Source organism: Triplophysa dalaica, chromosome 8 (genome assembly GCF_015846415.1).
Source record: "Triplophysa dalaica isolate WHDGS20190420 chromosome 8, ASM1584641v1, whole genome shotgun sequence".
In the NCBI taxonomy this organism is placed as follows: domain Eukaryota; kingdom Metazoa; phylum Chordata; class Actinopteri; order Cypriniformes; family Nemacheilidae; genus Triplophysa; species Triplophysa dalaica.
Window position 1 is genome coordinate 12,034,511 of NC_079549.1, and position 22,791 is coordinate 12,057,301.

The 22,791-nt window shown below is 39.5% G+C and overlaps 2 protein-coding genes across 2 annotated transcripts; both read right to left on the reverse strand.

Moving 5' to 3' along the window:
• Window positions 1–115: 115 nt before the first annotated feature.
• serpine3 (serpin peptidase inhibitor, clade E (nexin, plasminogen activator inhibitor type 1), member 3) lies at window positions 116–3,353 on the reverse strand. The gene is made up of 8 exons (XM_056755684.1): window positions 3,089–3,353; window positions 2,649–2,876; window positions 2,351–2,572; window positions 2,043–2,241; window positions 1,864–1,964; window positions 640–726; window positions 443–526; window positions 116–242 (listed from the first exon to the last, which is right to left on the reverse strand). Exons 1-8 carry the CDS (start codon window positions 3,351–3,353, stop codon window positions 193–195), a joined length of 1,236 nt encoding a protein of 411 aa, XP_056611662.1. The 3' UTR covers window positions 116–192.
• A 3,483-nt stretch (window positions 3,354–6,836) lies between these two features.
• Window positions 6,837–22,604, reverse strand: LOC130427800 (protein FAM124A). Its single transcript, XM_056755476.1, has 4 exons — window positions 22,354–22,604; window positions 19,790–19,821; window positions 11,453–12,213; window positions 6,837–7,829 (listed from the first exon to the last, which is right to left on the reverse strand). The coding sequence occupies exons 1-4, from the start codon at window positions 22,404–22,406 to the stop codon at window positions 7,002–7,004; spliced, it is 1,674 nt and encodes a 557-aa protein (XP_056611454.1). The 5' UTR covers window positions 22,407–22,604; the 3' UTR covers window positions 6,837–7,001.
• Between the last annotated feature and the right edge of the window lie 187 nt (window positions 22,605–22,791).

The following is a 22,791-nucleotide window of genomic DNA, read 5'->3' on the forward strand; positions in this document are numbered from 1 at the left end:
AAGTGAGAAACCCCAGATGTAATACAATTTTATTTACACATATTTACAAAATGTTGCATCCCTCTTTCTGAATTGTCAGTTGCCCCTTCTAAATGGTCCTCAGATATTCTGGACCCTTGGATCTCCTCGAGGGAGGTTGGGGTCTGCTGGGTTAAATAACTGTATGGAGCAGTTATGATTGCACGTATCTCTTCACTGCATCTCAGCTGGATTCAAAACTCGACCTATAAACAGTAATGAACCTGTAAAATAAAAATTCATACATTTTTGTAATGTTAAAATATATTAAAACTTCATATTTATTATTATGGAAACTACAGTCCTTTTGTATTAGTCCCCCAAATTACCTTGTGTGTTCAATTTAAATCTTTTGGCCAGAACAGAATTGTATAGATCTAAGATATTTTCTATTATCTATACTACTATAGTTTATTGCACTTACCTGTGCTGATCTGTCGTAAGATGAACAGAAATGGTCGATCTGCTTTAAAAACTGCTGAACGTGATCTTTTCAATAGCACCATTGCTGGAGAAAAAGAAGAATGTGTTAAATATAAACAACAATGAGCTGTTTTGTTGCTTTTATGTTCAGATCCTAGTAATCTATTTTTGCAAGCCATGCAGCAAACCGTCACATACCTGTGGCTGAACCTGCTTTTGTCCCATCTTCTGTCACCTCTATTCTTGCCTCATGAAAAGCTTCAGATACAAAAAGTCTTTCCCCATCTACAGGCATATCAAACAAAATAATGTACGTCAGAGACACAATTGACCCTTCGCAAAGCCCGCCCCCTTTTGCTATGCCCGACATCAGCCAAACTGCTCCTACTGCATTAAAGAGTATTTATCATAAAATAATAGTTTCTGGGTGGGTGGATGACGTGTACTTTCAGCCAAAAGCAATAAGAAAGTCTGCAATATGCATTGAAGTATATATTCAGGATGTGAAAGTGACTCGGAATAACGTAAACAAAATACAGATCGAAGCTCTTGCCTAACTTAAGGCCAAAATACACAAGACTTTTGCTGAGATTTTGCCCAAATTTTCAGTCTGGACTTGTTGCAGAAAGTCTGTGCCAGTCTGCAGATTTGACCAGATAGTGTGTTTCTATATGAAACTTTCAAAAAGTCTGAAAGTGTATGATGTCTAGTTAATTTTTTTCTTCTTCAGATTTTAAAAGTCTTGCAGCGTATTCCAGCCATTACTGAGTTTGCTGTAACAACATAATGTCTGGATAGCGCCATTGGTTTCTGAAACGTTAAGGCAATGGTTGAAACAATGATTATGACCATAAAGGTCAAATTTGACCTCCGATAAAATTTTGGCCGTGTTGATGAGATGCTGTCCTTTAGCATGGATCATATGACAGTCGATCTATGACGTAAAACTCCAGACAGGTCTTCTAGTATGAGTCAGTTTTAAGAAGTCTTTATTGTTGTACATTATGACAACTAATGGTTGGAACAAATCTGTACAGATTTAAACTAGACATCATAGACTTGCAGGCTTTTTGAAAGTTTCAACTAGAGACGCACTAACTGATCAAATCAGACTTTCTGCCACAAGTCCAGACTGAAAATCTGGGCAAAATCTGAGCAAGTCTTGTAGTGTAGCCTTAAGATTCCACAGTAATATTACTTCTAGCCAGGATCATGTTTGTACGGTGTGACGGCCAGCAACAATTGCGAAGGACTTTTTTTTAACTACATAATGCAGCCGGTTAAACTTCACGGTTTGTTTGTTGGAGAAAATGGCGAATAGCAACAGGGGTGCATAATATCGGCGTTATGATTGATGATATTGAATTTTAAATGGAACTGAATTGCAGCACTGAGGGCAAAAAATCGATCCTATTTTCTGACCTGAGATGCCTCTGAAATCTGCTGCTGAGGGACTGAAGACATCAGAAACACCAAGATACTGCAGCACAGGCTTTAGATTGAATCTGCTCTCCATCTTGAACCTGCAATTCAGACAAAGTCTGTGTATGAAAATATTCAAGTTTCACATCTTACGCATGTTTTATGTCATTGCGGCTCACCTGGGCAAAAATATATCCATCTTTGTTCGTCTTAACCCAGTATACCACAGTCCCACAGCACGGGCCGTGAGCTGAGATTCTAGGTGTGACAGAGGTGTCTTCCGGTCACTAGGCAATGCCACCAGCAGTCTGAGCGAGCGATCGAGGTATGGTAGCTCCAATACTGTGTACGGCTGCTCTGAAGGCAGGCCAAACTGTCCTAAGTATATAGTCAACACGGATAGACAAAAACAGTGAGGACACTTGCAAAAGTAAGGAAGTTAGAAATCATATTTTGCCATTATGACCTTTCTTTCTCATTCTCTTACCAAAGTTGACTTCGGTTGACTGGTACATCATCGGCACTTTGACTGTGCTGCCATCTGTGAGGATGAACGGCAGGTTCTGAGTTTCAGAAAAGTGGAATTGTTTCTGCCAGGCACCATGAAACACAACTGTGCTCACTAAAGCCATGTGCGGCAGCATGGGCATTTCTTCCTGGAGACCACCGGACTGCAGTGTGCCCTCTTTTATCTGGAGCTTGTCTTCAGCTGTGAAAACAAAACCAAAACATTTTTTTGCATTTTGCCATCATTTTTGTTTTCATTTTAGCACTAGTAGGCTCACCTTTATTCTGGTAACGTTCCCATTGGTGTAGCTGAGTGTGGTTTGAATTGCTGAAGTTTACACTCAGTAGACTACTGTTACCCCATTCCAGGGCATGCTGGGTAAATTCTGGCAGGAGTTTCACACCACTCTGGACAAATAATGCATTGGCAAGCTGAAGCCTCACTCCATCACTGGAATTACCCAGGTCTCCCTGTGGCTGAGACAGAACGTCCCTTACACGGGCATCTAAGAGAAGACCACTGCATTAGCATGACTGCTGTTTTATCACGTGAAAAAATGTAATATAATGTTTACATACACACCTATATGTAAGGATTACGTAAGTAATATGCAAGTATTTCTCTTATTATATAAGATTAGAAAAGCCTGTTGTTGGATTTGATTTCTCACATTTCTAAAGCGCAAAGAAAATGCACCAAGGAGACTCAAGCACGTACCATTTACGTCATAACCCAGAGTTCCCTCGAGCTGAGCGAGAGTGTTCCCTCTGGCCCCGAGCTGCAGAAGCCCAAGACACAATGAGATGCTGGCCGGAGACATGATCAGATTGGAGTAGTTCTCTGTCTCTGTGAGTGTTTGGTAGAGGCTGACACCAAACCTTGTGTGTAGATCATTGAGGCTGTTACCCAAGCTACTGTTCCCATGGCAATGCTCCATCAGACACAGACAGACCAAAAGGGAAGTCACAAACAGCTGATGCATGATGTCTGACTGGAAGGTCAACAGGTCGAACTCTGTAATCGTTAAATAAGAGTAACAGGAACTTGTACTGTATAAAATACCATTTTATTTTTAAGATTTCAGTCTGACTGTGAGCCGTTAGATTTGATAAATAATTGATAATAATTGCAATAAATAACAGACAGGCCCTATAGTTCACAATACCAAAAAATTAGGTTAAAGATGCTTTTTAAGTAGCTATTAAAATGTATAAAGAGTATAAATTGCATTCAATATTACAAAATATTAGATTAGAAAATTATAATTTTGGCATCATTGTTAATTAACACGATTAAAATTAAAAAATATTCTTCAGTAATACAAATTGTACTGATGTGTGGATTAAACTCTAAACACAAGAGTAAATAAATAATACAATTGTATAACTATTATTATTATTAGGACTACCATTAGTTATATACATTCTATTGATCTATTATTATCATCTTACCGGTTGGCTCGTGCTCAGTGAGATTCTTCCGGTGTCAGTTGGGTTTCCTGCCCCTTACGTCCACCTGCAGCTCCAGTGTCACTCAAGGCGCTTTGCTTGGGATGTGTGTTCGCCTTGATCCTCCACTCCTGGACAACTGATTGAAAGAGTTGTCGATCATGAGACCTTGTTTAAAGGGAGAGCTCCGTGTTCGTGGTCTAAGGCGGCGATATCCGTACCACTCCTGCCTCCCTCACGGCACTATAAGGAGCCAGGCAGAGGGAGGCAGGCCCCGACCAGCAAATCCGCACCCGAGTCGAGAAAAAGGCCAGCACACACACATAACACTGAGAGGAAGTCGCTTCATTACACAGGCTTGTTCTTTTGATGTGCCGTTGACATTTCATCCCAACTATCACACAGGAATGCGGCCCAGATTTGCCGAATCAGCATTTCTGAATGAGACACATTAGATGTGATCGTGATTTCCTTTAATAGATCTTCTCTTATTATGCATGTCAAGGTGTGAGATTGTAAACAGCCGTGTTGTGCATTTAATTGAATGGTTGTCTTACCGATAGTTTATTTAAACATCATTCTTTCTTCACTTACACGTTAACATTAAAAAACCTTTAGACGTTGACATGAATCTGTGCTTTGTGTGTAGCCTATATGCAGTGCTGTTTGCTGCATTATTAACTTAATGGCTGTAAGTCAGATCTTCAGATTTTCCAAATAACCATAAGGACTGAAGAAATATTTTCCCATGGTAAATTGCGAGTGGACATGATAAGTGGGCATTGGGTATTTGGATTGTGCCCATCAGAAGGCATGTTAATTGAGAGCCAACTTGGCAGCATTCAGTGGAGAAAAGAGATTTTTGAATTCCATCTATGGAATCTCAATTTTTAAAGACATGATGGGAAAGTGACGGTATCTTGAGCAAGGACAATGCGACTACAGGAAGGGCTGCCAAAGTAAACAACACTTCTTTATGAAAGTGAACTTTGAATGCAGACATTTGTTCAGCGGTCACATGAAGAAAATGTAAGAAAAAGGTTTGTTGTTATTTACACTTATACTTGTTGTCAAAGATGTCATGAAATTGTCCCTTAAGGCGTTACAAAGTAATCAAAAAAAGGGTGGGGCCTGATTATGTGTGACCTACAGTGAATGACACTTAATACACACTTAATATCAACAGTGGTCATTTACTTATACTGTACCATAAAGTTCCAAACCCATTTGACTTAAAGGGTTCATATGACACGGCTATAACGAATATTATCGAATGTTATAGATGTAATGTAATGTGTAAACACGATTTAAGGTTAAAAAATGCTGTATTTTCCACATACAGTGCATGTTTGTATCTCCTCTTAACCCCGCCTCTCTGAAAAGATTTTTAACAAAACTCATCGCTCTGAAAAGCAAGGTGTGCTATGATTGGCCAGTTAACCAGTGTGTAGTGATTGGTCGAATACTGTAAGCGTGTGACGGAAGTGTACCGCCTCTTACCATATTTGAAACATCAGTTTCCAAAGCAATTGTACTGACAGATACGCCCACCTTACTTGCGTATACAGTTGGGCGGTCTAAGTCAAATTATATCACGAACTGACGTAGATTTGTGGAGATGCCGTTACATGAGGCGTTTTAGGCAGGTCTGGGTGAGCTTTTGTTTTTAGATAGAATGCATCTTTTTGTTCTGACACTTTAATTTTTGCAATTTTTAGTGTCTAATACATGCATGGGCAACTTATAACACACGGCTTTGCTTTATATGACCTCTATAAAATATGCTCTTTTTGTGTATGAAAGCAAGATTAAAATTGTATTATTGGGTGTTTGAAATGACGTGACCATGTGAAATCTCCTTCAGTCCTTTATTGTGTGATGATCACTGTCTCTTTATCCAAGTCTGCAAGTATTTTAGTCTGTTAGAATTTTCTGTATACTCCTGATGTTCTGTCCTGTAATAGGTTTGTTCCAATAGGCTCTCAATATACTTAGGGCATTTATATCATAACACCAAGTAGAATTATTTGTGGCGTAAGTCTTCGTGGCACTTCTGTTTAATGCGATGCTTACAACATTAAATTGTTTCAATTCTTTTCTGGTTCACTGCAGGGGCAAAGGTCAACCCACGTCCCACGAGCGTACCTGGCACATCGCTACAGTGATACCGCCTCTCAGTGCTACCGCGCTCCAGCACTCAACTGGGATTCTGTTAATCCGGCACAGCAACCACGGAACTAAAGAAATAGGGCACTAGAGGTGAATGACAGATAGCACTATGTTATTAAATTATCAGGTTGTTAGGTATTTTGAATATTCTGTCAATAGTTGTATATTTTGATAATTTGTTATTGTAACACGTACACATTACTGCAAAGATTAGCTTAATATTCAAACATAAAAAATAAGGAATAGAAGTGACTAGTATTATAAAAGCAAGACATAAGAAAAAAATGATGGCAGCTTGTAAAATCAGGTACAGGTAATGTTAAGCATCCTATGCCTTGAATAAAGATTTTTTTTATAACAAATTATATTGCTGTAAAATCTAAATATATTTCTTCTCAAAATACTTTACTGTTATGAAACTCGTGGACAGTGACTGGTTGTAATTACTAAGTATAATTACTTTTAATTACTTTTTTTATTTAATTTATTTGTTTTCATGTTTCAAAGTTTTGGTTTCTGAACCCGTCATAAAGAGCTGTTAAACCAACAATTGAAACGGAACGTTTTTCTTTTAAAGTGGCTTTTAAAGTGGTTTCTTTTAAAAAAAGTTTTTTATTAACTTTTTACATAAGTGCCTGTGTAGTCAGCAGCAGTTCCAGATTCAGACACTGGGTGGCAGAGTTTTATTCTTCATTGTTAGTTTAACAAGGAATTCTATGACATCACAGCAATGATTTAAAATATGAACTATTATGAACAATTACATAATATCACACATAACACAACAAATAAAATTCATTATGAATGTATTTGTTTAAATCACAACTTTTGGCTAGTAAAAACACATTTGCTATAGAACAACAAAGCTTGAGTTTTTATTTTTTAGCTGCTATTAAAGATGAAAAGGCATGTCTTCTTTATGCTACACCTTTTGTAATAGAAGCGATCAAAACATCTGCTGTGAAAACATCAAAACATATAAAACATTTGTCCCGCAGTGGTCATAAAGTGTGTCAGATATAAAACTCTTGTTCATCTTCCACTGTTCCCTCTTGAGTACAATAGTTTACTGTTGCAATGCCATTGCTGTTGTGTCGTCCTGTGTCTTGGACTGCCTCTTTTTGTAACATGTTTATATTCTTTGGCTGTGGCTTTTGTACCATACAGGATGTAGAATTCGAAGAGATGCTTTGCATTCTAGGTAGCATATGAGTCTGTCTTGGAAAGGAGGACACATTATTGGTCAGTTCAATAAATTCAGAGCCTCCATCCGATGGAGGAGCAGATTTAGGCCGAGGAGGCGAGGCCTTAAACTGGGATCTAGATTGAGGGCGGGAATAACCTGACACCACCGACAGGTCCACAGAGCTGCCACTGATGGTTTGTCCCGTATCCACATCTGTCTCTTCGGCTCCCACTAGCGTGTCAACATTGACACGGAAGATGTGAGAACTCATGGAGGAGAAGCTTCGGGGTGGTAAGCTCGTAGGGGAGGCGCTGGTGGAGCGGGAGTCATCAGTAGGCAGGGAAAATAAGGACTGAGTGCGGTGACCTGTCCATCCAGCACGTAACAGCTCCACATCCCTCTGGAGCCGCTCCATGCGGATCTCCTGATCACATAGTGATGTCTTGGAGTTGTAAGAAACCAGCGTAGGAAGGGTCTGGGGCCGTGAACGTGAGGAGTTACGGTGGAAACGCCGGTTCCGGTATGAGGCGGGACCGCGTCCGTAGGGTGGAGGTGGAGGGGCTGGCTCGGGTGGAGGATCAAATGAAGGATCCTCAGGAGGAATATGAGAGAACTTTGCAATGATGTGTTTTCGGATGAAAGGTGAACCCTGGACCTGACAAAAAAAGGCAATAAAGATAATAAATGGACTGAAATGTTTTGCAGCTATTAGACAGATTTCAGAAAGGCAGTCAGTATTTAGTTTTTATATAGACGCAACTACATGAACATTTCATTTTATATCATGGTGGGACTTTTTCTGAGCAAATCATTTTTTTCCATCCTGAAGTTAAAACATTTTTTTTACCAATAAAAGCATAAATTGGGTCTTGCCCAGCACATCATCCACTATTTTGAAAGGAGGATATCCTTTCAATATTTTTAGCGATTTGACACCACCACCACAGTATTCTTTAATATACTTAATATCAACAATACAAATTTATAGATATTGTTAGCCACTCTAAAAAGTGATGGTTTGTTTTTGACCCATTCTGAGTAAATATTGGACAGAACATACTGCTAATACTGTTAATAACAACCCAGCACTTTTTAGATTATTTTTACATTAACAATGTAAAACGTTTATAGCCCACCGCAATAATTATTGCAAAATTATTAATCATAAAGTAATGCTAATTATAAAAATCTTCAAATCTTTGTATAATTTTCCTTTTTTAACAATGCTTTGACTATTTTGGTGCTTGAATTACTGTACATTACTGTTTTTACATTTTTATACTATTGGTCACACGTATGATTGACTTGTCAATGACCCATATATAACCTGTTAAATGGTGAATACAATTTTGTAAATGATAAAGAAGAATTAGGACAGTTTTATATGAATAGGGCAGTTTATATAGATGGTTTCAAAGCAATACCATAAACGTTACTACACTACGCGTTTCTGGAGTGCCGTTAACTTCTGGTACATATTCGCAAATAATAGAGCGTCTGTAGATGATTTCTGATAACAAGCATGAAACTGAGATGAACAGTTACTTGGCTCAATTTGCCTTTGCTCCAATATTTTGAATGTAGTATGCAATACCAAGCTCAACCATTAGATGTTCCATAAGGTATCTTTAAATGCTACAAAACTACAGGAACCATTTAACCAATTGTTAATTAAATAAAATTAACATAAGAAACTCAACAAATCGTTCATTTAATACGTTATACAATAAAATAATCATATAAATGGATATTAACATAAACTAAATTAAATATCTTTCAAATATTATTAGACACTAGCCAGACCGATAAACAAACACAGACCGGATGTTAACTGCAGTCCAGGCGCGCGCATCCAATAATCGCATCTGTTTTGGTCTAGATGAACACCCAAATAGGATAATGATTGATGAGACATTCATACATTTAAAGGTTAAGACCATTTTACTTGTTAAGACTGTTGAATCCACAGATTGTAGGTTTCATTCAAATATACACACTTAACACTTCACTAAACCTACACGTCCATAATATCGACATAAACTAAAGCATTTACTGTTGCAGGAACGCATAATATGGATGTAATACATCATGATCCGACAACCATATCACAGCAAGATATTTTAAAATATCTTGCATCTCAAATTCTTAAAAACATCGACTTTATCCCAAATTTTGAGCCAGCATGGATCTGGTAAAAACATTGTGTTCAAAGATTAACCTGAACAAACCCAGTGACAGACACACTGGCAGCACGGTGGAAACAAAGGTGGGATGAAATAAGACGATGTAACCCTCTTCAGGACAAAACACAGCTCAAAAACTCACCAGTACACCCATCTACTGAACTCTTTTCACATAACACAGACCTGCGGTTGTATAAAAACGTGAGAAAGACTGTAAAGTCTCAGTGGAGGATGGTTGTGCTGTGAGCTGTCAGACTAAATTTGACATTTGACAATAATAGCTTGGGAAAATCAGCCGTTTTCCTCCAACTGCCAAACAAAACATAATGTGGGAATGAAGCTTCGATAAGGTAACTGTATACCTGTGTGTGTGCGAGAGAGAGAGAACTAGAGAGGAAATTTTCTTTTTAAGCAGGCATCATTGAGTGTGTGTGTGTCCGCGAGACAAAGTTCCACTGTTTCCTCCATTACACCTCGCTGCACATTCCCTCAATCCTTCTGAATCTCCCTCTATCATTTTCCACTACAGTTTTTTCATCTATTCGTCTTTATGTTTTTTCCTTACAGTTTTACACATTTCCCACGTTCTCCCCATTCATGCTTTTCACATGTTTCCCACACAATTCGATTATTTTTTTATGGACTGTATATTTCCTTTCGGAAAAGTAATATTTTCCTTTTCACCCTCACAAATCCTTGTCTCTGGTTATTCTCTATGTTTTTGTTTGGCAGATTACCATCAACAGAGGTCTGAGGTAAATTCTGTAGACTTAGTAAATTGTGTCCCGGTTTCACAGATAAGGTTTAAGACTAGCCCAAGATTAAAATTAATATTTGACCTGTTTGAACAGAAAATAACTTGCCCTGACATAAAAGTGCCTTAAATATTCTTCTTAAACTAAGGTCTAGTCCCGGTTTAAGATAAACCTTGTCTGTGAATCCAGGCCAATGTGTTTTATGTGTGAAATCCTCACTGTGACAGCAGGGGTTGCCAAGTAATGAGGCTGTAGTTGTGACACGGAGTCAAACCTTGCTTTGATCTCAGCTAATCCAGATCAGACAGAATGGACCTGTATGTGTGTGTTTGCATGTTAGTTATTTGGTCTTTCTTCAGGTTTGCTTGAGTATCTTTACAGTGAGTGCAGGATCACGTCATTGTCAAACACAAACAAGATGTTAGAATTCCAGTTTTTGCAACCTGCATGAATATTCATAAAAACATTCATCACTAAATAAGAAATTAGAATCTGTGGACGTTTATTTGCATATTATGTTTTCTGTATTTGTCTCAATAGGCAAGATCTTTAACATAAAGAATTAAGATACCAATCCAAAATCATTTTCAGTTCTTCTGAATTTACTAATTATAGGTACATGTTGGAGTAAAATTATAAGTTTTATTTCATTCTGTTATAGTGTGATAATATTACTCCCAAATTGGCTAATTGCATAAAATGGCACCGATGAGCTTTTGGGACGCCAGGGTCGGCAGACACATTTCTAGTTGTATAACATTTTATGGTAAAAAGGAAGATTTGGGGTATTTTTTCGATTAAAAAGTACGATATTATAGATCCTCTTTACATTCCTGAGCACTTCGTTAAGCCAAAACAATTTGATAGTCTGATATGAGCAGAAATGAGTCTGCTGACCCTGGCATCACAAAAGCACGGCGCCATCTTGTGCAACTAGTCCATTCTAAATAATAACATTGTTTTCTTTTTTTAGAAAATTGAAACGGGTCTCACAGGTCAAAATAACAAAAGATTTAATGTTTGCACATCTTGAATTCTGCAAAGAAAACAAGTTAATGTCCATGTTTTACACGTATTTTATGATTGTTTCAAAAATCAATATATGATTTTTTTCACAACTTTCAGGCATCTTTTCACATTATTGTTGGGTGACTGTCATTTCTGAGGTTTGTTTCTGTTAAAACTAAACAGACACTGGACTGGAATTGACACAATACATGCAGAAATGATGAAGACAGAACTGGAGTGCTTTCTGTATATTTTTAAAGTTCTATTGATAGCAAACTCTCAGTTATCAAAACAAGTCGGAGGGTATGAAAGTAAGACCTTTACTTTCTTACCTGTAGCAATATTTTGTTTCCGTCATAATCGTTTGTTTGCCACCGGATGTCACTGATGGGTGTGCAGGGTCGTGGTAACAGTGGCACGAGTTCCCCGATGTCCCTCACTCGAATCTCCATCACAGCATTCTCAGTAGGGGCAGGGCTCTGGCCACGAGGCATCCGCTTAAATGATAGCTGGATTTCTGTTTCAGGGTTGGAATAGACCACACAGAAGCAGAAATCGTCTTTCTTCTGGGCCAGCCTTCGTCGCAGGAGCAGCCTATACAGACGTACCTGTTCGGTATACGTCTCGTAACGACAGTAGATGGTGAAGCGCACAATCTCTTTGCCGTAATGCACCTGGCGAAGCGCCCATAGCGGCGTGCCTGGAGCAAGTGTAACAAAGTCCTGACTGGCTGGCGAAAGGGGTAACAGCCCACGTCCGTTCACCCGCTCTGTGTGGTGGTATCTCCACGGTGGGCATCTCAATTGACTGTGGAGGCGTTCAAGACTCTCCTCACCTCCATACTCCTCTTGAAGAAAAAGGATGACAGCAAGGGCTGGTTGACGCGGTGTTTCGCTGGAGCGCTGCAGGTGACCTTTGGGCATTCGAGATAGACCTGATGCACGTTCGGACACCCTAAAGAGGGTTAGATCAGGGTGGAACCAAGACAGGACCTGATCAGCAGCTTTCTGGAGTGTTTTGGACTGACCTGGGTCAGTGATGATATGGATGGATACGAGGAAAGGGTCTTGTAGGTCCCCCATGGACAGATCACCTGGAGAAATACATAAAGGAAAGAAAATGATCCATTCATGTATTTAGCTCTATTATTCTAAATCATGTATTATTCTGTGTTCTTTTTCCATAAAAAGATGCAGCGCCGCATGACATTTGCAAGTTCTGTTGGCTTTCAGGTTCATGGGTCGTGTCCCAATGCTTTCCCTCTCACTTTCTCCAACTTTTGTCTCTACTGAGCTAAAAGGCAAAAAAGCCTAAACGTGAAATGATGAAAAAAGAAAGTACTTCATAAAATGCTCTTTCAAGACTGAATGAAATCTTTTCATCCAGGGCTGTATACTGAACACAACAGCCTCATTAATTGCATTAGTGGACGGTTAGTGACCCTGGAGAAATGCTTTGGCTCCCTGTAGGACTTCTGAATAAAGTTTGCCTTTCTACTGAACTTTTGACCAGACAGAGTAATGAGAACACACACATTAAAAGCCTTGTTAATAAACTGATGATGGATTATGTGATTTTATAATGAAAGAAAGACATCAAACCACAATCTTCTTGAGCAAAGATGTAACGTTTCCCAGGAACAAGTTAGTGGCTGCAAGATGTTAAAGGGACTGTTCACCTAAAATGAAAATGCGCATTTTATTCCCAACCTGTATGACTTACTTTCTTTTGCAGAACACAATAGAAGGTATTTTGAAAAACATTGACCAACCCCATTGACTTCAATTGTCTGAACACACAACCACTATTTCTCAAAATATCTTCTTTTGTGTACCACTAAAGAATGAGTTATAAACAGGTTTTCAACCGCATGAGGGGGAATAAATGATGACAACATTTTTATTTTGGATTGAAATATCCCTTTACACAAGGACACAATGTAGACATAACATGAAATGAAACAACCCCTTCAACCCCATAATTGATATACCATTTTAACTGGCTGAGGAGTTAGTATGTAAAATTCTGCATGAACGATGCAGGTGAATGAACCTGCATTAATAAAAAGTAAACATTTTCAAGTATAAAGCAGAAAGTGGCCAGCATATGGACAGCTGCCAGTTTCTTTTTACTCTGCTGTTCCCCCCTGACACATGACTCAGGGGACACGTCCCACTTTGTTTGTTTTTTAAGGTTGGGGTACCAGAGGCCAAGGGAACGCTATGCTCTTACACACTTACACTCAATAACACACTCACGTAAGTAAACACGCATCTCTAGTTGCACTGCACTCATGCAGGTGCAACTGACGCACATTTGAGTGCTATAAAGGTTTCTTTTCATCCATCAAGGTAGCATGTCCATAAGACAAAGCATCAAAAAACATATTTTAAAGCACATAATATTATCTATTTTATGATTTCTACATCTTTATGAATTTCTAGATGATTTCTAAATACATACAGCATCAACACTGGCGTAATTTGGTCTCCCTATTAGTATTATCTGAGCTGTAAAACAATATGTTATTTGCATATGTTTAAACGTATAAACAAGATAAGATAATTTTAGTCTCTCTATTACAAAATAAAGTCATCTATATAGCCCTGGAAAAACCATTTCAAAGACCATTTTCAGATTTTCTGAATTTACTAATTATAGGTTTGTGTTTAGGTCAAATCATATTTTTTGTTTCATTTTGTGAACTTCTAATAATATTTCTACCAAATTTCAAATACAAATATTGTTTCTATTTGTATTTATTTGCAGAAAATGAAAACTGGAGAAAAAGGTGAAAATAAAAGAAAATAATCTATTTTTCTGACTTCAAATACTGCCAAGAAAACAAGTTAAATTTCACTTTTAAGCAGTACAATATTTCTACATCTATGTAGGAAAAGTTCAAAAATAATTTTTATGCCGTCAGTCTTTCACATTGCTGTTAGATGACTTTATTAATTAGATTTTGTATGGCGGACTGGACCCCGACTGGAATGCCGGACTGGACACCGGCTGCAATGCCGGACTGGACACGGACTGGAAGGCCGGCTGGAACACGGACTGGATCGTCGGCTGGGCAGCGCTCTCTGGCGGATGGGCAGCACTCTCTGGCAGCTGGGCAGTGCCCTCTGGTGGCTGGACAGGACTCTGGACCACCGGTTGCTGAACCGGACTGGGTACCGGTTGCTGGCCTGGACTGGGTGCTGGTTGCTGGATCGGACTGGGTGCCACCGCTGCCCGTTGACTTTTCTTCTTCAGCCGAGCCACCCCTCTGGTGGTCGGCTGGAGGAAGGAGGAGAAGGGCGCGGCTGGCTAGAGTACATGGGGGGCTGTCCAAAAGGGGTGGGGAAGTAAAGAGCAAAACATTTTTGCCAGCAAAGTTTCTAAATAAGGTTCAATTTACTTTTCGACTCCATGACTACCTAGATATTTATTTTGTCTTCTGAATTGTTTCGTCACCCTGACACTAACTTTTCAGCTTTTTAATGTAAAACTCAGACACAGTTTTAAACATCACATTCCGACTATGTTCTGGCAAAAACACCTTATAATGTCATGAGTCTGCCTTCATGTCATGTCTATTCTTGGTCTTGGGGGAAACTCATGACGAAGTCTTATGTTTTATGTGAGTGAGAGATGTTGACCCTATCAGCCTTCGATACTCTCTCTCCGGTCCCCGTCTTCGTTCCCGCCATCTCGTTCCTAGTTAACTTTCCCTGAGTGTTTCATTACCCACACCTGCCCCTTGTTAATTATCCTTTGTTAGTCTCGCTTTAAAATCCCCTCGTGCTATTGTATACTCTTGTTACCTTACCTTGCCGTGTTTGGATTTTTCCACCTGTTGGGTTCCCTAGCCACTTAACACCACCACTCCACCCATATCCTAATATCTCTGCCCTAACCGTCACAGCAGTACCCGCTCGCAAAGAGCTTAATCTTTCCACCGCCGCAGTACTACCCAACCCAGCAGAAGCCTATGTCTTCCAGCCTGTGCTTCCATTTGCCATTGCTGCAGCAGACTCCGCTTGTCTAGAAGTCCGCACTGCCGTAGTGGCCACCCCCTCAGGGGCCCATGCTTCCAGTTGCCTCTATCGCAGCTGTCTCTGCTCGTCCAGATGCCCGTATTGCGGCAGCAACCTTCGTCTCAGAACCTCTCATCCCTACTCTCAGGACCTCTCGCAGGACCTACGTTTTCCTCCACTGCAGCAGTGACTCTACTCCGAGCACTTTAACTTCCTCACTCCCACAGGAGGAAAAATCTGCAGTAGTGCCCGTGTCTGCAGGAATCAAATAATTTTTTCAGATTCGAAAGCAGCGATCGCCTCCAAAGGGGGCCATATTTCCAGTTGCCTCCTCCGCAGCAGACTTCACTCGTCCAGAAGCCCGTACCACAGCAGATTCCGGTTGCTTCTGCAGCGGCAGACTTTGCTCGTTCAGAAACCCATGCAGGGGCCCCTGATTCCAACTGCTCCCTGCTGCAGCAGACACTTCTCCTCCAGGAGCCAGTATCGCCGCAGTGACTCGGAGTCCTCCGAGTTTGGAAGAAACTGCCGGGCTCGGAGCCCTCTCCTGGACAGCACGCCAAATACGTATACCGTTTAACCTGCATTTAATCTGCATAGGCGGACTCGTGAAATTATGTGTAATTAACAAAGTTTGGGAGGAGCACGAGCAGATCCTCATGGCTTGTTCCCTAACGGCAAAATCTCAGCATCTACCTTATCAGCTCAGGCTAGAACCACTACAAATAGACAAAACTGTCTTACCTGTATTCTCTATACTCAGACCCGTAAAAAACTAATTCAATTTACATTCGCAATGGTCTCTACTTTCCGTGGCTGTAAAATGCTTTCAGCTTTTGGCAAATGTTTTGTCCAATCAAATTTGCCCCTCTACTGACCAGATTGGTTGTAAATGGCATTTACAAACAGAACAGTATATTGGCTGTTTAAAAAGTAAGAGGTGAACAGATTGACACTCAGAGTGGGCTCAGCCCAAACTTCCGATTTCAATAGGAATTGTGCAAACACATGACAGAGAACTCCTCATTATGTGTTTTTATTGGGCTTTCTTTCCTGTTTGGCAGTCACAGCTCTGCTAAATTGTATCTGGCAGCGATTCGAGAAGCCTTGAATGCTTTTACCCATCACTAATCTCAGTTGAATCTGTAGTGGAATGTAACTTGCTGGATTGATGGATTTAAGCTACAGCATTAAATATGAATCAGTTTAACTATCCCTAATAGATAACCCTCAATCTGGTCTCATCTGTAAAGTGGTGTCCAACGTATATACAACAGGCAAGATGCTCTTCTGCATCTAAAGAGGTTTAAACTAATTATTGAGACCAATAATATAATGACTCCAAATTAAGATTGCAGGTTTTTTTACTGGTTTTGTTTAGAACTCCTTTTTTAATTATCCATAATGAACTCTATAGAGAGGAGAGTGCTCACGGACACTAGGAAAATCTGAAAAAATGAGATTGAATAAGAGTAAAGGCTCACAATAGATCAGCAGAAGTGGAGAAATAATGACATGATTTATAATAGAGCAGTAATTTGTTATTCATGGCAGAATTTTAAGCAAAAAGTCCTGTCATATTGTTAAAAATGAGACAATGCAGAAACAAGAACAGGAAATGTGAACAGGAAATCATTTTCCCTTCTCATGCAGAGAATAATGAGACAATGGAATATTCTGTGTTATTCTTTGCATACATCAATAAGAAACCCTCTGCTTTTCACTTGTGTTTGGGCAAGATGACATTTCGCAGAGGAAAATATGAGACATTGATAAACATAAAGGTTCTGGAGGGAGATCTTCTTCTAATCCTGTCAATCACAGTTTAAAATTATATAAGTAACTGCTCACATCACAACTGTCAATCAATGTTCACTTCTATTATTTGTTCACATTATAGTCTTCATTAAGGGCCTGCTTACACCTGGTATAAAGATACGTTTTGGCCGATTGGATCACAAGAGGACGACACTATATACAGGTGTTAATGTAAATTTAATTTAAGTGTAAAAAATGTTGAGCTTGTCCACTTCCAGAGGTAGTCGGAAACGAATTTGACCGGATTGTATTTGTGGTTTGTTCAACGAGAGATGAAATCAGATGTCAATCAACATAGGAGAAAAAACTATTTTGGGATGGCCGCCACCTTGGACCCACCTCTGGGCGTGCTTTACCGGGACAATTGTCCAATAAGGGACTAAGAAAAGGAGTTATTTAATGGTATTTCATGTACAAATAAATCATTCCGGAACCAATAGGATCGCTGTGGGATTGTATCCAGCACAGAAATAATACGTCATACAACGTTTAACAGTGTAAAGACGTCAGAATGCATTAAACACTGTTGAACCACCCTTTTAACAATTTGTGTGAATTCAGTTGCTTTTCTTCACTAAATGCACAAAGATCCAATTGGCCTACAAATGACACAGACAACCACAGTCCAGTAGAGACAGGGGTAAAAAAACAAAGTGTATCATTTAACACTGGGATATGTCATCTTTTATTCTTGTATGCTTAGGAATGCTTTCATAGTCTTTCCTTACCCAAAGACTCAATACAAATCACACACATAAAAGTTTGATGAATTAACCATTTAGAACATTTACCACCCAAAGCCATATAAACATCATTAAACACATACAATGTGTCATTAATTACAATCTGCCATAAAATTACAGTCATTTAAAATTCTTAATCTTAATGGACTGATTTCTCTCTGCTGCCATGTTGAAATCGAGAATGAGGCAGAGGTGGGAAGAAAACCGGAAGGACAGATAGACTGCCATGGTTCCGGTTTTCTTGGTGATGTGAAATCAGTCTATATCTGTTGAAACAGTTAAAACAAGGTTGAAACATTTCTCGCCCACTTTTCTCCCTCTTCAGTGGACAATTCTGTTTTCTTCATTTTCAAGTCCATATCGAACCACTTTTCTCCTTTCTTCAGTGAATTATACAGTCTATTAGGTGGTGTCCTTGATGGGCTCTCAGTATGTGTGTATGTGAATAGGTGAGTGTTTCTGTATGCGTGTGTATGTGTACGAGTGAGAAAGTGTTTCCTGTGCTGTCACTGGGAGGACTGTTTCCTGCTGCTCAGATTAATGGGCTAATATTGGACATTAATCCCTCCATTGGGAAACAGACTGGGCCTACGAGGAAAGGTCAAACACACCCCATCACACCAGCAGATACTCGCACACGAACAAGCAGAGGTGTCAGAGCTCACAAAGCCCTTCAAGCAGTGATTTTAAGAACAACCTCATCTCAAAATCATGGCAACAAATAAGCGAGTGATTTAAGCGGGACAAACATCTTCCACTTAGAATCTATTAGAAAGAACATTTGATTTGTTGTTTAAAGCCAGGCCTAGCTCTAAATTTATGAGGCCCAAGATGACATTTTTTTAGGTTGGGGCCCTCATCCCCTGGGCCTAGTAAGTATAGTTCTGTAATATATACAGAACCTTAGCTGGCCCTCTTCGTCTGAGGGACAATGTTCCTGTCTGACGATGTTCATGTTTAATGGTACATTCCTTTGTCTTTCCATCAATGAATCACGTATCAATGTTTTATAAATAAAATGGTACTCTGAGGGTCAACATGTTGAGAATACATGACCAAGTGAATACTACTTTATCTCCGTAACACTCCTGCTATTGCAAACTTTTGCTCGTGGACAAAATTAAGGTTATTTACATGACTGTGATGTACTTAAACGGAAAAGTGCATTTTTAAATATTTTTCTTAGAGATGACATTGTCAAAACAATCCTTGTGAAAAAATGTATCAAAAGTTTGTACTAAAGTGTACTGTGCATGCCAAGCCAGTAGTTGTCACTTTAAAAAGACTATGTCATATGCATGATGCAGATTTTTAACAAAGCTCATCGCTCGGAAAAGCAAGGTGTGCTATGATTGGCCAGTTAACCAGTGCGATGTGATTGGTCGAATACTGCAAGCGTGTGACGGATTGTGAACGCCTCTTAACATATTTGTGTGTGGAGCATTTGTATGTCTGTCTTTTGTTGTTTTCACCTTTTTCTTGTTTTTACAGGTATATGCCTTTAGTTGTTTTTCTTGTATTCAATGTGTCTCAGGTACAGCTGCTTTGTAACAATGAAAATTGTAAAAAGCACAAAAAATAAATAAAGTTGAGTTGAGAATTTGGAACATCGGGTTCCAAAGCAATTGTTCTGACAGTACTGACTTGCGTATACATTTGGGCTGTCAACTCATACCACGAACTGACTTGGATTTGTGGGGGAGTGGTTACACGAGACGTTTCAGGGAGGTCTGGGTGAGCATTCGCTTTTAGATAGAATGCATTTTTTGTTCCAACACTTTTTAGGTGTCTAATATATGCATTGGGCAATTTATAACATACCAAAGACACAGAAAAACACGAGTTCGCACCATGTGAACCCTTTAAGTGAACATTTTGTTTCATGCCAGGTCTTAGTATACAGAAAATACTGTACATACTGTAAACAAAACATAACAAAAGAATTGTTTGTGTCATATAAGTATTCCACTCAGATATACAGATTTGATCTCCCCACATTCTAAGGCATTTGTGAGTGTTTGTGTGTGTTAATCCATTGTATAAACTGTATAAAAGAGAAATATACAAACAAATGACATGTACTCACTGCTTGCTGATGACATAAGACTGTAGTCAGACCTAAGAAAACAGTGAATGACAGAGAAGGAGAGAGAGAAACGGAGAGACTGTTAGAGTGATTTAGTGCTTCAGGATCCCAAGGTTTCAAAGGAAAGTCCTACATCTGGATAAACAATCCTAGGTGTCATGGTATATAGTGGGTGTTTGTGTGTAAGTGCCTCTCTCAGTTACACACATATACACATGCAGGTTATGATCAAAGATTGTGTCTATAACTGCTTTTTGTGGGAGTCATTGTAGTCTTTTTTGCTCAAAGGATGCCAAACAAAAGAATAGGACATATCCAAAATAACTATAACTATCTTTTTCATCTTATGTACAGTACACGTGTCTTACACGCCTGGTAAATTTTTCCATCGTACTGTACATGTTTTTTTTTTCTTTTATCACTCTTCTCCCCTTTATTCCTTTCATTTTTGAATCTCTCCTTTCTGTTGTAATGTACAACACACTATTGTTATTTAAAAGGCTATAATGTAAGTGTTATACTACAGTCATACTGGAAATATTGCACATACTATCGTCTACACTTGGAATAATGAGCGCACACTTTGCATAGTATATGATTATAGATTCTTTATAATCCTACCCAGCAATACAAGTATGATGCCAATGATGTTATTATAATGAATAAAATATGTTTCAAATTTGCTAATGCTACACAGATGGGTGCTGCAGAGCCAAATGATCTCATTTTGGTGGTTGAAGTGCAAAATTTTCTGCATGTTGATTCTTCTTTGGTACGGTATGTGGTTTCAACCTTAGTAGGACAATAAGACTATGCAGAGAACACTCCTCTAATCGGCTTGTCCAGATTTAACACCTCTCAGTTACTGTTCGCATCAGTCACCAGGCACTTACTACAGTATATCTCAGTAACTCATAATGTTAGTCAGTAATGTGAATTGCCCCAAGTGCCCGTATGAACTCCACACAATGTCTGGAAATTCTCCTGGTGAGATGGCACATGGTGTCCTGGTGATCTCCTCTCAGACCCGGATCAGAGCATAAGTGAGCTCCAGGATAATCTATGGTACTACTTGACGGTTTCGGATACATGAGATACCAGAGGTTCTGAACTGGATTTAGATCAGGGGAACGTATGGGCCAGTCATTGGCATCAATGGCTTCGTCATCCAGAAACTGCCAACAGTCTCTGGTCACATGAGGCTGGGCGTTATCATGCACCAGGAGGGCTTTGGACTGCACCAGCATAAGATCTGACAATAGATCTCAGGGTTTCATCACGATACTTCATAGCACATGCTCTGAGACCCTCTAAGCATGGTTCTCCCCAGACCACCCTTGCTGTTAGCTCTCCAGTGTACATGTTGTCACTTTCATTTGCACCAAAACAAGTAAAAATGGTTCACAATAACTTATACTTCCTGACCATGTTGATTGATATCCCTCAAGGGTAACAGACATGGTGCTATGCCAGTATGATCAAGTGTTCCCTTCATTTTTTTGAGACTTAGTCCGTCAAATTTTATAAAGTAACAGGGTCAAACAAAAACGCACATGGATTAAATGACTGTCACTATGACTGCGATCACTTTGTTCATAAAGAGTTATGGTTCTAAAACTGTGTAACCTAGATGTTACATTTATAGGCTTCTTACCTAAAGGTTGTAGGTTCAAATCCCACAAGTGTTGAGCTGTGACCAAAGAGCTTAAACCGCAGGTTGCTCCTGTTATAAGTGTGCTGTAAGTGGCTTTGGATAAAAGCATCAGCTAATTGACAAACCAGATTGAAACTCAAAGGATCCCTCTGGAGGAGGAATCTCTTGAGGTGCTCTAAGGCAATTCTCTTCCAAATCCTAATTCCTGTGTCAGATGGGACGTGTGGATTTGTGAATTAAATAGCAGAGACAAATGCACATGTTCTGCAGAAAGGGGGATAGACGTGCCATGTCTACTTACTGTCTACTGTCCTGCTAAACACAAACACACCTACATTTAACTATGACATCGGCCACTATGATTGTGACATACCTAAAAACAACCCGGGATGCATCTTTTCTTATTTTCCACAGCTGAAAGCACAGAATGATTGTAGATGTCACATGGTTGTAATAATTGTATAGGGAAAACACCTCAACTTGATGATTCACTTGGGTACTTATGTCACTCCTGTGATCTGAGACCCGTGCACTAATTGACATGTGTTTAAATAAGACACTCATTGGATTTTCCAGCTACAAACACAATTAATCCACTTTAAGTAGTAAATCTCTGCGCCAAACGTCTTGGGTGATAATACCAAGCAACAGATGGTTAAACGAGAAACGGGATAAAAGGCAAAAAACTCCAAAATGTCATGTTATAATAGTGTTACTGTGGCTCATTAACATTAATATTAACGTTATGTCATCGACAAGATACAATCTTGACGTAAATTCTTACGAACGCGTCGTGTCTTATTGGTGTCTAACATATTTGACGTAGAGCTACAGTGTTTATTTATTCGTTCATTCACTTGCTTGTTTTATTTTCTTAGCAAACAGTAACAGTGCGCTTGTTATCACTTACCCTCCGGTTTCCGCTCCGGAATCAGCGCACTCGTCTTCCACTGAATTTTCCATCTCTGGTCAAGGTGACTGGAACTTCACATAGTTTGAGTTGTTCCTCTGCACTCTCCGCCCTCGCGCGCTTCCACAAATGAATGTATGTGAGCTTTTTAAAGCTGAGGAAGAACAAGGGTTATGTACAGCTAGTGACTGGACACCCAAGAGTCTGTCTGTGTGATCTGGTTCGTCAAAGCTTGTGCGTCACCACAGTCCATTCTGTTCAATAGTGGTGCGTTTACCGCTCCCAGGTGGCTTTGCGCTGTTAAAGCGCGGACTGCGTGTGCGCACATGAGACGAACATCGAACTCAGATCTGTGGGTTGTGGACATGTATGAGGTCAATAAATAAAACGAGAAGGAGGAGAGACGTGGGTCGGTTGGTACATTTACCCTTGTTTGCT